The sequence below is a fragment of the Maylandia zebra genome, linkage group LG18, assembly GCF_041146795.1.
Source record: "Maylandia zebra isolate NMK-2024a linkage group LG18, Mzebra_GT3a, whole genome shotgun sequence".
Taxonomy (NCBI): domain Eukaryota; kingdom Metazoa; phylum Chordata; class Actinopteri; order Cichliformes; family Cichlidae; genus Maylandia; species Maylandia zebra.
This window is the reverse complement of record NC_135184.1, coordinates 27,433,942-27,448,976: the sequence shown is the minus strand read 5'-3', so window position 1 is coordinate 27,448,976 and position 15,035 is coordinate 27,433,942. Positions and strand designations below refer to the sequence as shown.

The 15,035-nt window shown below is 46.1% G+C and overlaps 2 protein-coding genes across 2 annotated transcripts; both read left to right on the top strand.

The window, feature by feature from the left end:
• Positions 1-1,046: 1,046 nt before the first annotated feature.
• LOC101477052 (protocadherin-8) lies at positions 1,047-5,201 on the top strand. Its single transcript, XM_004567229.4, has 3 exons — positions 1,047-3,906; positions 4,017-4,242; positions 4,349-5,201. The coding sequence occupies exons 1-3, from the start codon at positions 1,459-1,461 to the stop codon at positions 4,699-4,701; spliced, it is 3,027 nt and encodes a 1,008-aa protein (XP_004567286.1). The 5' UTR covers positions 1,047-1,458; the 3' UTR covers positions 4,702-5,201.
• Positions 5,202-6,381: 1,180 nt separating this feature from the next.
• Positions 6,382-14,363, top strand: LOC101484015 (leukocyte cell-derived chemotaxin 1). Its single transcript, XM_024805940.2, has 7 exons — positions 6,382-6,618; positions 7,107-7,247; positions 8,309-8,449; positions 9,287-9,400; positions 12,278-12,428; positions 12,813-12,928; positions 13,592-14,363. The coding sequence occupies exons 1-7, from the start codon at positions 6,547-6,549 to the stop codon at positions 13,811-13,813; spliced, it is 957 nt and encodes a 318-aa protein (XP_024661708.2). The 5' UTR covers positions 6,382-6,546; the 3' UTR covers positions 13,814-14,363.
• Positions 14,364-15,035: the final 672 nt, after the last annotated feature.

Below are 15,035 nucleotides of genomic sequence, written 5' to 3'. Positions count from 1 at the left end.
GATATAGTCCGTTTCCCGCCTCAGATATGATCTGATAGGAAAACAATTACTGGATTACAACACACAGGGGGGATGAGTGAACATAGGGCAGAGGAAATTTAAGGAATTTATTAACCCTGGAACACTATCGCTATAAATAGTAACACGATCACTAATGCCGGGTGATTTTTACCCGATATAATATAACCAATGAAAAGTAATCAAATATATCAAAATATGACAACACATGACAAATTAGAGTGGTCGTCTTTTACTTTCAACTGTGCCATGTCTAACAAAATGAAAAATAAAACTCCTAAAACAAAATAATGACTCTGGAAAGCTGGTCTTTGGTCCACCCATTCCTGGGACATTTGAGACTTCCCTGGTGATGGCACAGGCTCCTCGACACGCAAACAGCTGCAGGAGAGAGAAATGATGTAAATGTATTTTCTCGGGTGTAAATCACCCAGCGATAGTGTTCTAGGGTTAATGAGAATTTTTTTTTTTTAAAAAAGAGCCCAAAAAAGGAAAAAAAACCGAGTCTCTTACTTCCAGTTAAGCCACATTTCTTTTTGAGTCATTCGGCACGCTGAGCTGTGTCAGCATAATGAGTCTATCAAAAGTAAACTACGTGAAATCCTCTCTATCCATCTGAGCCCCTCAGTGCCAACACAGAACAAACGGTGTCATGTTTCCTGCATGTGTTAAGTTATTGTACTGTATCAGAGATGGAGAGGTCACTGGGGCAGTTCCCCCTCCCCACCACCACCACCAGTGGCTGCTTCCACACTGACACAGGACACGCGTGCCTGATGATCCGAGCAAACAGCGTTTGAACATAAATCTGTTCATACTGAAATAAGGCTTGTAGAGGTAAAGCATCCCGAGCAGACACTCCTATTCAAATGCTTTGTCCTCTAGCTCAGGGACACTGCGCATCTCCGTGGCCCCCCTCCCCGCGTGTCGGTGCGCAGACTCATTTAACAGCCCCAGGAATATAAACAAGCAAAGGAAACTATAGCAGTATTAAATCAAGCCCCGCGTTTAGCCCACATATTGGGAGCCAAGTTTCTCCGCACAGTCCAGGAATCTCTAAACAGGGTATAGAGGTCTTTCTGAAGTCCCCCCTCTCTTTTCCCCCTCTATCTCAAAGCCCGGATTGGTCACAGTGAGGCTCATTTGCATGCCTCGCCGTATAAACCCTCCTGCAGACACTGCAGCCCTCTTGCGCTGAGAGAGCAGCACACCTCCAGTCGAGAGAGAGAGCGGAGCGCATCCAGAGTGCGCATTGAAAGACATATGGAATATTTATTGTGGGCTTTATCTGAACAAAAAACAACCCCGGAGAGTTAATTAGAGGGCGGGAAGAACTCTTGTTTTTGTTTTTTTCTCAGGTGCGTTTGGTTTAAACTTTGAATTGGACTGAGTGAGGACGCTCTGCTGAATTTCAGAATATTTAGGAGAGAAGGTGCGAAGATGGGAGAAACAGGGTGGAACGGGCTGTTGGTGCTAGTGTGCGCCTCTCTGATAAGCCTGGCTGCTGTCACGCACGGAAAGACGGTGAAATATCAGACATTTGAGGAAGACGCACCGGGGACGGTGATTGGAAACTTAGCCAAGGACACGTCCTCCTCTGCCTCTTCTTCCAGGAACAGTTTCAGGATGATGAAACAGTTCAACTCGTCTTTCATCCGTCTGAGAGAGAGCGACGGGCAGCTGACCATCGGAGAGAGGATAGACAGAGAACGGATCTGCAAACACACCCTGCACTGCCTCATCGCTTTCGACGTGGTCAGCTTCTCCAAAGAGCAGTTCAAGCTCATTCACGTTGAGGTGGAGGTCAAGGACATCAACGACAACTCTCCCGAGTTTCCCCGGAAAGAGTCGAGTCTGGAGATCTCCGAGAACACAGCGGTGGGCACCCGGATCCCCCTGGACTTTGCCGTGGATGAGGATGTTGGGACAAATTACATCCAAAGCTACCAGATCTCTGTTAACAGCCACTTTTCGATCGACGTGCTCAGCAGAGCCGACGGGGTTAAATATGCGGAGCTGGTGCTCATGAAGGAGCTGGACCGGGAGACGCAAGCTTCTTACGCGCTGGAGCTGGTCGCCATGGACGGCGGCAACCCGTCCCGCAGCGGAACGACGCGCATAAACATCAAGGTGAAAGACTACAACGACAACAGCCCGGTGTTCGACAGGAGCAGCTTCTCCGTGGACCTGCCCGAGGACGCGCCTGTGGGCACCCTCTTGCTGGACTTGAACGCCGAGGACCCGGACGAAGGGCTGAATGGTGAGGTGGTGTACGGGTTCGGTCACCAGGTGCCCCCGGAAATACGACAACTCTTCAGAGTGGACAGAAAAAGCGGGCGGCTCACTCTGGAGAGCCCGGTTGACTTTGAAAGTAAGACCACGTACGAGTTTGACGTCCAGGCCACTGACCTGGGTCCGAACCCGAGCCCGGCCATCTGTAAAATTGTCGTGCAGGTGCAGGACGTTAACGACAACGCGCCGGAGATCTCAATCACCCCGATGACGTCCATCACGGCGGGAATAGCGTACATAACTGAGGCGGCAGCCAGAGAGAGTTTCGTGGCTCTGGTCAGCACCTCGGACAGAGACTCGGGCGCTAACGGGCAGGTGCACTGCACGCTGTACGGACACGATCACTTCCGACTGCAGCAGGCGTACGAGGACAGCTTCATGATTGTGAGCACCAGCCCACTGGACCGTGAGAAAATCCCCGAGTATAACCTCACAGTGGTGGCGGAGGATTTGGGCTCCCCTCCCTTCAGGACCATCACTCAGTACACCATCAGACTGACGGATGAGAACGACAACGCGCCGGTGTTCAGCAAGCCTGTGTACGAAGTGTCGGTCGTGGAGAACAACGCGCCCGGCGCGTACATCACCACAGTAGTGGCGCGGGACGTCGACATGGGGTCAAACGGGAAGGTCACTTATAAACTGGCGGACACTTATTTCATGGGCTCCCCCATTTCCACCTTTGTGTCTCTAGACCCTGCCAGCGGTTCGCTTTACGCGCTCCGGAGCTTCAACTATGAAGTTATGAAGCAGCTGGAGCTCCGAATCACGGCCAGCGACGCCGGCTCCCCGCCGCTGTCCGGCAGCGCGAGCGTGTACGTTAGGATAGTGGACCAGAACGATAACGCGCCGTATATCACTCAGCCGGCGCTCAACAACGGCTCCGCTGAAGTCCTCCTGCCCCGGGACTCACCGAGCGGCTACGTCATTACCCGCGTGGAGGCTCGGGACGCAGACGAGGGCGTGAACGCGGAGCTGTCCTACGGACTGGCCACCGGCGAGCCCTCTGTGTTCTCCGTTAACAAAGCCACAGGGGAGATCTACCTGAACCAGGTGCTGAGCCAAAACGTGGACGAAACCCTGAGCGTGACCGTCACGGTGAGTGACAACGGGAGGCCCGCACTCACCTCCACAGCCACGCTCCACTTCCTCATCATCGCGGGCTCCCCGCCGAGCGACAGAACCGTGTACCAGCCAGGCGGCGGGGAGGAGGTGCACGCGCAGTGGGACCTGTCGGTGGTGATTATCGTTGTCCTCGCGGGGAGCTGCACTCTCCTGCTGCTCGCCATCATCCTCATCGCCACCACCTGCAACCGGCGTAAGCGGGACAAGAGCGGAGATGACAGCGACTCGTACGGGGAGAAGGGCGCTCTGGAGCGGGGTAGGAGCCACGTGGTGGACAACCCGCTCCTGCCTCTCCACGGAGCCGGGGGAGAGGCGGGTTTTGACGGACAGTCGTACAGTGGCCAGCCAGGGGCGTTCACCTCGGCTCACCCTGGGGGCAGCGACATGTGCTCGGCCTCGGAGGACGGCAGTGAAGTGCCCTGCGTGTATGACTCAGACAACAACAGCAAGCTCCGGGGGAATAAACACGAGGTGAGATGCACCTTTGGGACAAGCGTGCTGGGGGAGGGTGGGGAGGAGGAGGTTGCACACAACAAGCAGGTACTAACCTCTGTTTTTCTATCCCCCCCCCTCTCCTGCAGGGCTACTCTACTCTACCCGGGTATGGGAATGGCAAAGAGGCGGTGAGGCCCATCACCATCTGGAAGGGCAACTCTTACACCACCATCTCTGCCAGGGACCCAGCCTTCAGTGGCAAAGACAGTGGCAAAGGGGACAGTGACTTCAATGACAGTGACAGTGATGTGAGTGGAGACACTGGCCTGAAGAAAGAAGGGGCAGCAGTTCCTCCCATGGGTGGCCAAAATGGTAAGAGCAACAAAATTAACTCAAGCTCAAATTATCAGCAAATGAGATGTGAGCTAGGTGGTGTGCACCTAATCTAACCCCACCTTCTTACCCTCCTCTCTTCCAGCTCTGTGGGCTTGCACCAATGAGTGTAAAGTCCTGGGTCACTCAGATCGCTGCTGGAGCCCCTCAGCAGTGAGAGCCAACGCAGCCCCATCTCCGGCCCCGACCCTCTCTTCCTTTAGCAGTCTCTCCAAAACGGCCTCTCTGCCCCGGGATCCTCACCGCAGGGACAACTACTACCAGGCCCACATCCCCAAAACTGTGGGTCTGCAGAGCGTGTACGAGAAGGTGCTGCATAGGGAGTACGACTATGTTCTGGTCACTCCACCCAGACCTGTGAGGGTGCAAGAGATCAGCGATATAAGCATCCCCGTTTACACCCCGACCCCAACACACTGTCCCAACAATGATGACTAAAATAGACACACACAGCCCTAAGCTCACTTGCAAGGAACTGTATAGTGTGTTCAGACTTTTAATTTATGATTAACTGACAATGAGAACAATGTAACTATTTGCTGTGGAGAGTGCGCACACGTTGATGTCCCAAAATTTCATTTGTTTTAATGTAAAAGCCACCTTTGAAGTCCATCCAATCACTTTGTGACAACTTGCTGGACTGGATGTGTATAATATGCAAGATTTGTACATTGAGAGATTTTTATTTTTATAATGAAAGTATAATGAAGCAAAAGATGTGTACATATGAATTGTAATTATCAATCTTTATGCATGCTTGCTATTTAAAACGAAATGCCCCCAATATCTGGTTTCATGGAGGGCTGGTGACCAATAATGTATCAAGTTGACAACCACATAAGGAAACGGACTTGAATGCAATAATTAAATAACTGTAAAGTCTTTTTTTTATCATCACAATACGCTGAAAGGAAATAAACTTTAAATTGTTCTGAAAAGTGTGAGTTGATTGGTAATGAGGGCAAGCAGGATCATTGTTTTTTGGTGGGGGGAAGCGTTGGGTTTTGTTTTTTTGCAGGAGCATCAGTCTTGTAAAAACCAACAGGTGTCGCTGTTATTGCGGTAGTGAGCCTCTGTCCTTGCAGCCCGCTGAAGAAGGTCAGTTAAGTTTTTCCCCCCTCTGTGAATACGATTTTCGCTGGTGAGATGCCAGAACAGAAGCCAAGGTTTTGTTTTTTTTTCTTTTTGAGCAAATCACTCTCATGCATATCGAGCAAAGACCTCCATCGTTAGTCTGTGCACTCTTTCAGGCACTTAATAACTACATTTATTTTCACGGGACCTGCATGCTAATAGCACACATGAATTAAAGATATGTTCAGGTTTCCTTTATATAAATCATTAAAACCTGGAGAGCGCGCTTATGTGTGAGGCTCATACTGACAAGGGCTACGCGTAAAAGCGCGTCTGCTGTTTGTCTTCTGAGCTTCCATACATCAGAGGAGCCTAAGAATAAGTTTGACGGTGCACACAGGAATCCAAGAGCACCTGTGCTTTTTCCTTTCTTTTCTTTTTTTGTCAAAGTACATGAAGTCCTTGTGGGGGAAAGCTTTCCTGTTATCCTGTCACGATGTTTTTTGTCGATCTGCCAAATGAGCACCGTGCGCCCCTTACGTAATCCCATCATTATCATTCATGGATTCGGGGCTTTTTTTTTTCTTTTTTCTTTTTTTTCTTTTTTAATAACAGCAACCACAGCCCTGGACGCAGACAGGGGAAAATGCGGTGGGAATCTGTCCAACAAGCTGCTGCCTTTGCACAGTGCCATGTAAATACACCGTCTCCAGGGTGGGAAAGAAAAAAAAATCCATGCGACATTCCGCCAGAGTCACCTTTGACCCCGAAACAGTCTGTAGAGCTTTGAAAAGCAGCGAGAGGGAGGAGGGTACGGTGATACGGGGAGACAACCCTATGCTTCCCTCGTCCTGCCGAATAGATTTCACGGTCTGAGGTTGTCACAAAGTCATATCAAACTCATGCAAATTGCATGAGCAGCCTATACGAACTTCAAAGAGGGGGGGGGGGGGGGGGGGGGGGGGATCATTAATTTTTTATTTTTTTTGACAGAAGGTATAAAACAACTGGCTCATAAGAGGTTACTGCATGTGATGGTCATCAGCTGGAAGTTTTAGTTTTATCTGTAAAGTCAGGAAACCTTCAGCACGACAGCAACAGAAAAGAGTGCCTGCGTGACTGAGGAGTGTCTATCCTCCCCCTCCCCTGAGAGAGAGAGGAGAGAGAGAGAGAGTGGACTGGGGTCTCCTCAGGTGTTTGGCTTCAGTCATGGCTGAGAACTCAGAGAAAGTACCGATTGCCTTGGCGGGACCAGAGGACCTACATCAGTTCATGCCTCCGGTGAGTTGTACAGTCCAGTCCGCCACTCTGCTCCATGATGCAGGCTGTCTTACGTGTGTTTGTGTGTGTACGGGTTCTTACTATGTTGGTGGGGACCAAAATCTGAAATCTATTATACTGGTGGGGACCAACAGCTGTGGTGGGGACGAAAATCCAGGTTTACATGGGGTTGAAGGCATTTTTCACACTCAAAATGTGGTTTAAGTGTCAGGGTTACGATTAGGTTATGTTTAGGTTTAGGGTTAGGGTTAGGCATTCATTTTTAATGGTTAGGATTAGGGCAAGCAGCTAGGGAAAGCATTATGTCAATGGGATGTCCCCACAAACATAGCAAATCAGACTGTGTGTGTGTGTTCAAGACCAAAAGCTGGATAGATAACTTTGAATCCCATAACTGCTGCATAGCCGTAACGCTGTGTTATCAAGAGTTAGCTGTGCTGTTGTACCATGCTCTCATTTTTAGAGGGTTGCTTGTTTTTTCACCTTAGGCGTACTCCGCCTTGGCGGTCAAACCCGCTGCCACCGGCCGCCTACTGAAGGCCGGGGTCGCGGTGCTCATAACCGGAGCCCTCCTGCTTCTGCTGGGAGCCGTCGGAGCCTTCTACTTCTGGAACAACAATGAAAGCCATGTAAGAGTGATACTTCACTGCTGTTATATATATATATATATATATATATATATATATATATATATATATATATATATATATATATATATTATCATATCAACTTTTAAACTGTATGAAAATATGATCTTAAACTACCTAAAAGTTATTTTTCAAATGTAGTTAACATGCAAGTGAATATATGGAGCATTCCAGCTCAGAATCTACTTTTTTTTATTTGCATATTCCAAGATCTATTTAGGTATTCATCAGAAATTTATATATTACTAGGGACTGGGTGCAGCACAGGCTCCAAAGACCATTCCCTCTTTTATCCATGCACAGCCACCAAACACCCATTTAGTCCCTGCTACCAAAGAAAAAAAACAGCTCCCACACTCTATAAAACTAACATCCCTTAACTGAAGACATTGTTGAAACAAGCTGTTTGAAATTAGGAACAAGTGAAACGTAGTCATCACTGGTAGTTTTTTCTCCTTCTTCTTCTTTTTAAACTTGTTTAAATTTAAAAAAAGTCTCTGCAGACTAAAGCACTTCTTCAAGATGGGTTATTTTTGCAGTGTAGGCAAACAGTAAAAATGTAAATGAAACACTCCCATTTCATGGTACAGTCTGAGGCAGAGCTTGGTGAATGGAGGCGTTGTGTGCCTGTGTGTGTGTGGGTGGTGTATATAGAGGACCCTTGGCTGGGTTGGAATGAGGGGTGGGGTTGTGGGAGAGTTTTCAGGGTCCAGTTGATGCTCCGGGGGCAAGAGGTGTAAGAAATGAGAGGCCAAATTTTGCTTTCTGAGTGTGTTTTTCTCCCAGTAAGAAGTTAGAAAATGTTATTAACGCATGATGGAGAGGCTCTGTAGGCGGGTAATTACATTACTGGGGAGCTGTGAGGGTACTATTCTTCTGATGAGCATTTGAGAAGGAAAAAAATGAGGTGGTATGTGCGAGGAGAAGTCACAGGGTAAGATTAGAGATGGAGGGAGAGTGAAAGAGCGAATGCCTGGGGTGGGGTGAGTCTCAGGACTTTCATACCTTACATGCCAGTCAGAAAAGCTTGTGTGTGTGTGTAGGTCTACAATGTCCACTACAGCATGAGCATCAATGGCAAAGTGGAAGAAGGTTCAATGGAGATCGACACTGCCAATAACATGGAGAGATTCAGCACCGGCAGCGGAGCAGACGAGGCCGTGGAGGTCCATGACTTCGAGATTGTGAGTTCAGGTCAACGTAACCAGATGAAATATATATATAAAAATATATATATATATATATATATATAAAAATATATATATATATATAAAAATATATATATATATATATATTTTTATATATATATATATAAAAATATATATATATATATAAAAATATATATATATATATAAAAAAATATATATATATAAAAAAATATATATATATATAAAAATATATATATATATATAAATATATATATATATTTTTTTTTTTTATATATATATATATATTTTTATATATATATATTTTTATATATATATATATATATATATATATATATATATATATATATGTTAATGTGTATCAGGAGGCTGTTTAAAGCATCAGAGGAAAAGTCGATCAGACTGGTCGAAGCCATCAGCTCATTATCACGGAGCAGAAATTAAGAACAAGCAGGCGAGTTATCCCCTCAGGGGCAATCAGTGTCGAGATGCACTGTCCCTCCAATTTTCATTACGTTCAGACTGGTGGTTTTTGACCTTTAATTAAAGTGCCCCAACCAGGCCAATCAGACTAGTGAAGCAGCAGTTTTAGCCTTTTATGTATTAAAATTTTGACCTTTTTAATCACAGTGTCCCCTGTGATTGTATTTTCTCAATCTGAGAGAGTGCTCACATTTATGACTGCCCTAAATTCAATCAAAACCTGACAGATTTTATTTGTGATATGTTTGTGATGGAAACCTTCAGACTGTCAAGGGGGGAAATAGGTTAATGTCCCCAGAAGTTAAGTGAGGTGTAGTGTACATCTTTTAATTTGTGTCCCCCATTCCCTGGTTTTTCAAATTCTTTATCCAGGGAATCACAGGGATCCGGTTTTCAGCAGGAGAGAAGTGTTACATCAAGACACAGGTGAAAGCTCATCTACCAGACGTGGAGGCTCTGAACAAGGAATCGATGACGTTTGAGCTGGTGGGTTGATTTTATGCTGTATGTTTTGTTACCAACAGCACTTTTTTTCTCAGTACAGGCCTACATTTAACTGAAACGCTCAAGAATTTGTGTTTAGTTATGCCTCCATATTTTCCAGATGTCAGCGGTCACTTTGGACTTGCTTCTTTGGGCTTTTTTTTTTTTTCAAATAATAATTTAAATTAGAGTGAATTATTTTTCCTTTACAAACAAAAACTCCTCTCTCTTCCTTCATTCAAATAGTGAGGCAGTGTCGTGTGCTGGTCCATCACATTGGTCCATGCTACTGTATTGCAACTCCAGTTTTCCCATGAAATTATGGCCACACCTTTATGACCTTCAGTAATCTCCAAGTTTTTCTTTGGAGTACCAGCTGTTGCAAATTTTAAATCATGCCATGAGATGGGTGAGGTTTCAAGTTCTCAAAGAGTGGTCTTGACCCATATTTAAAGGGTGTTCGATATAATCTGAAATATCATAAAATTAGCCCGAATCATTGACAAAAAACCAACCAAACAAAAACTGCATATATAAACAACAACACAACATATTGTGTTGCTCTCACTTCATCCTTGAGCCATCACAGTTGTGACATATCATGCTAGTTTGTGATAAAACAATATGTCTAGTTTAATCACAGATACATCATGCTGTGGTGTGTAGCTTAGCCAGTTAGCAGGCAAGCTAGTGGACAGGTATGGAGAAATATTTGAATCAGCTGTTACAGTCAACTGAGCAAAAAGCCAAAGCAGTGAAAGCTAGTGTAAACATTACAAGGGCTTTCTTTGCTCCTTGTAAATTTGAGAGCTCCTCTGTTATATGAGCAACCACAAAATACAGCAGCAATCCTGAGGTCTCCCACAGGGTCAGCAGTTATAGCTTTTTTGCTCACTTCTCCAAAAAACACCGTCACTGAGTCTGAATTTCAGTGTAACCAACATTTGTGTAAAAATGTTGTTAAATTAATAGCATTGCTTAGTTATAGGAAAGTAATTAGCATACAAAACAGTACACTAATTAGTAAATGATAGATGGGGAAAATGTTAAGCTAACGCTACTAATATTAAAGTTGCAAAACTTTACTGTGTCAAGCGTTTTAGCATTTAACTTAAAGTAGCACTGCTCGAGCAGACTTACAGTCAGCACACTGTTTTATCAGACAGGAGCAAACAAATTTGCCCCTTTGGTTCTTGAAATGATCTGCATTATTTTTACTTACTTAAAACATGACAGCTAAAATAAGAAACATTTTACGGGATAATATGCTAAAGCAATATTTCGAATTACTCAAAGCACTTTTTACTACAAGCAACATTTCCCTTTTCACACATACTCATACAACACTTTATTCTCAAGCGCTTTAACTGCCTTCTCACTCAGCCTGCTTTGAATCAGTTCAACTCAGGCAAAGCAAAGATTATTACTGATGTCACCAGTTACACTATAAAAAGCTCTCATAAAGTATCTCTGTTTAGCACGCTGTGTTCATTTGATCTGATGCTAAAATCGTGAAGCGCTCTCCAAGCCACATATGCGACTTTTGTGTGTGGCTTCCCATCATATAACTTGGACTGTATTAAGATTTAGAAATAAACCCAGCAGGTCTTCACTCAATATGAGGATTGTAATCACCAGTGCCACAGCTTGTGATTGTTCAATTGAGGCTGTCTGATAATTAAAATCATTTAGTTCTGCATAAGCCTCACATCCACATAAATCCACATCAACCAAATCGCTCTCGTGAGCACGCGGCTCATACACGCTCGCCTGTGCACGTGCACACTGGCGTGCACAAACACAATTAATTATCACGCAGGGCTGCTCTTATTGCCTCTATCTGCCTCATAAACGATCATTTATTTCACGTTTGCGCTTTTGTGCGCGTTTGCGTTATTGCCTCTCTTTGCCTCATAAATGATTATTTGGACGTTGTGTATGTGTGTGTGTGTGCGTGTTTGTGTGCATGCATTTAGAGACATGGAGATGTTGTTATAATGGTTGCCGTGGGCTGGTCATTTGCTATAATTTAGAGTGATGGCAAATATGGGTTAGATAAGCACACACACACACACACACACACACACACACACACACACACACACACACACACACACACACACACACACACACACACACACATCTCCTTCCAGAGAGAGAGAGAGTGGGTCAGATAAACTCTTATCAGTCAGTCGAACAGTGAAGAAGGACCCCCGCTTTTATTTGTCCCTCCAGCAAATCATTTGAGCTGAGAGAGAAAACACACACACACACACACACACACACACACACACACACACACACACACACACACACACACACACACACACACAGAGCAGCGCTTCTAAAAGGTTGGAGGATAACAGTCCATAAACATGTCTGTGGCTTGTGTAGCGCAGCCCTCAGGAACAAACGTTTCTGGGCAAATTCATCCCCACAGAGCCGCCTCCACCGCACCCTCACCCGTGCCTCACCTGGCAGGCTGTGGATACAGAGTATGTATGTTTATTCAGTGTCTCCTCTGCAAACCTCATTAGTTGATCTGCAGAAACCTGCAAATTTAGGACATCCAGTCTCTTCTCTTCAGAAGCTGATGAGTTCTGACACTGTGTGTACAGCGAGACGTCAGCGCAAAAGGGAAATGTGTACACTAAAGCCTCAAGGGCTCCCTTTTTACTACTCTGTTTTATGTTCACATAAAAGCACTAACAGCGCAGCATTAATTCAGATTAGACTTGGGCAGGATGCAGAGAGTGTGGACTGTTTAAAGCATAACAAGATACAAGAAGTGTGATGTTACACCTTTGGCAGCCGTGTGTGTGTGTTTTGAAAGATTTTTACTTGCATATCAGTCTCATCTGCTTTTCCCACCCACAAAAGGAGGATGAAGTGATCCCGGCCAAGTTCGACGATGATTTGATCTGGGTAGCAGCTGAAACACCCCTCTCGGACTCTGGTTTCCTCAGCAACAAGATCAAGGACTTGTGCGGCGACCTGCCAATCTTCTGGCTCCGTCCCACCTTCTCGAGTAGTAAGCAAACAGATTTTTCAGTAGTATGGATTTTTTTTTTTTAAAAAGACAAGAAAACAGTCATTTTTTCTTGTTTTTACAAAAAACAAAGAGAATATGGGTCAAACAGTCTCAAGCATTCTCATTTAACATCGCAGCTGTTTAAGCTACAGAGAGAGAGAGAGAGAAAAACAGGCTATAAAGAAAGAAAGGCAGAAATCCTTTTGAAGTTTCTGAGCTGCTGAGTGTAGAATTCTTAGCGTGCTGAGAGGTCAAAAGTTCTCAAAACACAATTTTCCTTCTGCTTCAGCTGCGGACTTCAAAATGCTGCCTGTGTGCCACATTAGTGCCATTCTGCTCCTAGATTTGGTCTGCTGTCAGATACTGAGAGTGTGATGTGTGCAGGCGGCCAGAGGAAGAGGAGGGCTGCCCCCCGTCAGCGCCGCCAGGCAGCCGGAGCCGCAGGTCAGGAGGTGGAGGAGGACGTGGAAGCGGAGTTCAACCCTGAGAACCCCTATCAGGTGAGTCACACACACAAACGTGACTCACACGGTTCCTCTTTTTCTTCTTCTCTTGTGTTTACGTTGGGCCGCGGCGTCGCAGCTGTCCGATCAGATCTGAGGCCTACCTGAGACGGCTTTTCCCAGCGAGGGATTCTCACAGCTGCGCGAGCGGCAGCAGATGCCGGGGTCACGGTGGAGGGGCCCAGATTGTCACTGCAAATCTGAGTGTATGCGTGGGCGTGTAGTCTGTGCGTGCGGTTTTCTGTGTGTGGCTGTCCAAAGCATTCCTTTCAGCATTGAGGCTGTATGAATAATTCCACAACATCCCACCACCTCCTCCTCTTCAGCAGCCCCTTTGCCCCTGCTAAGCACACACAGAGTCCCATGCATACACACATGCATCCTCACCCCTTCATTACAGGCCCCACTTTCTTTTTTCTCTAATCCTCCACCCAAACCCCACCAAACCCACTCCTGACAACCACAGAACGGGGTAAACAGCAAGCGCCGTTTCTGAAAAAAGAAAATATTTGACAACAAAAACCCACATCTGACAACATCCCCTCCTCCCCCATCACAGCCTGTCGGAAATCCATTTTTAATTGGTTTAAAACAAGCTTTTGCCGCCCTGCCGAAGAACGCCTCACTCTGACCGCTCTCCTCTCTTCTCCCTCCTCTCAGAGAGGCCTCGAGGGCGAGCAGGACATGAACATCGACCCCAGGCTGGACCACGAGGGCGTGTGCTGCAGAGAGTGCCGCCGCGGCTACACCCACTGTCAGAGGATCTGCGAGCCTCTCCAAGGCTTCCACCCATGGCCCTACCACTACAGGGGCTGCAGGGTGGCCTGCCGAGTTATCATGCCCTGCAACTGGTGGGTGGCACGCATCCTGGGTCTGGTGTGAGCCTCCCCCCCCCACGTGAGAGATGGTAGAGTGCAGGAGGGATGGGGGAGGAGAGATAGGAGAAGGATAAAGTTTAGAAAAGGAAGATGGTGGCTTCTCATCCTCAGCAGGTTGCTGTGACCACACATTATCAATGCATGGTAAAGAATCTAGGGCAGTCATGACCTCACACACACACACACACACACTTGATTTCCATCAAGATCACACAGCTTATGATGTGCAGCTCTACACCACATAAAAAGGAAGCATGTAAAACTACCCGCATTTAGGAAAAGCAAGGTGAGCTTGTATTTTTAGCACTGATAAGCAGCCTTTTTCATTCATTTTTTGCTTTCTGTAAATAAATGTGCCTTCAGCCAATAATAGCAGTCTTAACTTGCATCTTAAACGCATGTTTTCCAACCCTTTATCTCTCTTTCGCCTTCATGAGAAGCTCTCATTAAAACAATGTACTGCACGTATCATCTCAGAAACTTTCATCTCCATGTAAAGCATTGAAGAAGTGATCTCGAAGTGCAATATCACTGAATAAACTTTTTTTTTTTTTTAAGTAAACATTAAAGGCGTCCTTCTCTTTTCCTTCTCTAATTGACCAAATGACTTTGTAGCCCGTTTGTAAATACACGGCGTTCACATCGGCGAGTTTACTCGGGATCACCCTCTCTTCTCTTTTCCGCTCAAAAACAGTTTTGAGAAGTGTCACGTCTGGCAGCTGCTCCAAAGGGATGAGCAGAAAGAAGTTTCCAGAGTTCTTTAATGTGAGAGTTGCAGCTCTAGAACTCTTTAATGAGACTAAAGACTCTGTAGCCGTCACGCTCCCAGATCTTACCCACGATGCAAAGCGCTTAGCTCCTTTTGATGTCACGGAGCTGCCTCGGGCGGGGGTAGGGGGTAAGGATGGGGGCGGTGTATTTGTGTGTGTGTCAGGGATAGCGAAGGAGTGTGTTAGTGTGAGTGTGTAAAAAAGTGTTACAAAGCTAAGAGTTCCATCCAGAGTCACAAATGGGCGTTTGATCGTCACGAGAGATGAAACGATGTGTGATGAATTTAACACTTAACTCAGTGTGAGAGGCTTGATGATGTGGTTAGGAGGCTGATCCATATTAATGCTCTCTTGCCTCGGCAGGACGCCCCCTCACAGTTTCGGCTGCCGCATATATGCGATAGGAGGACAGGGGAGGCGCCCGCTCCCCTCACATCTCCCCTCTGTAAATCACCG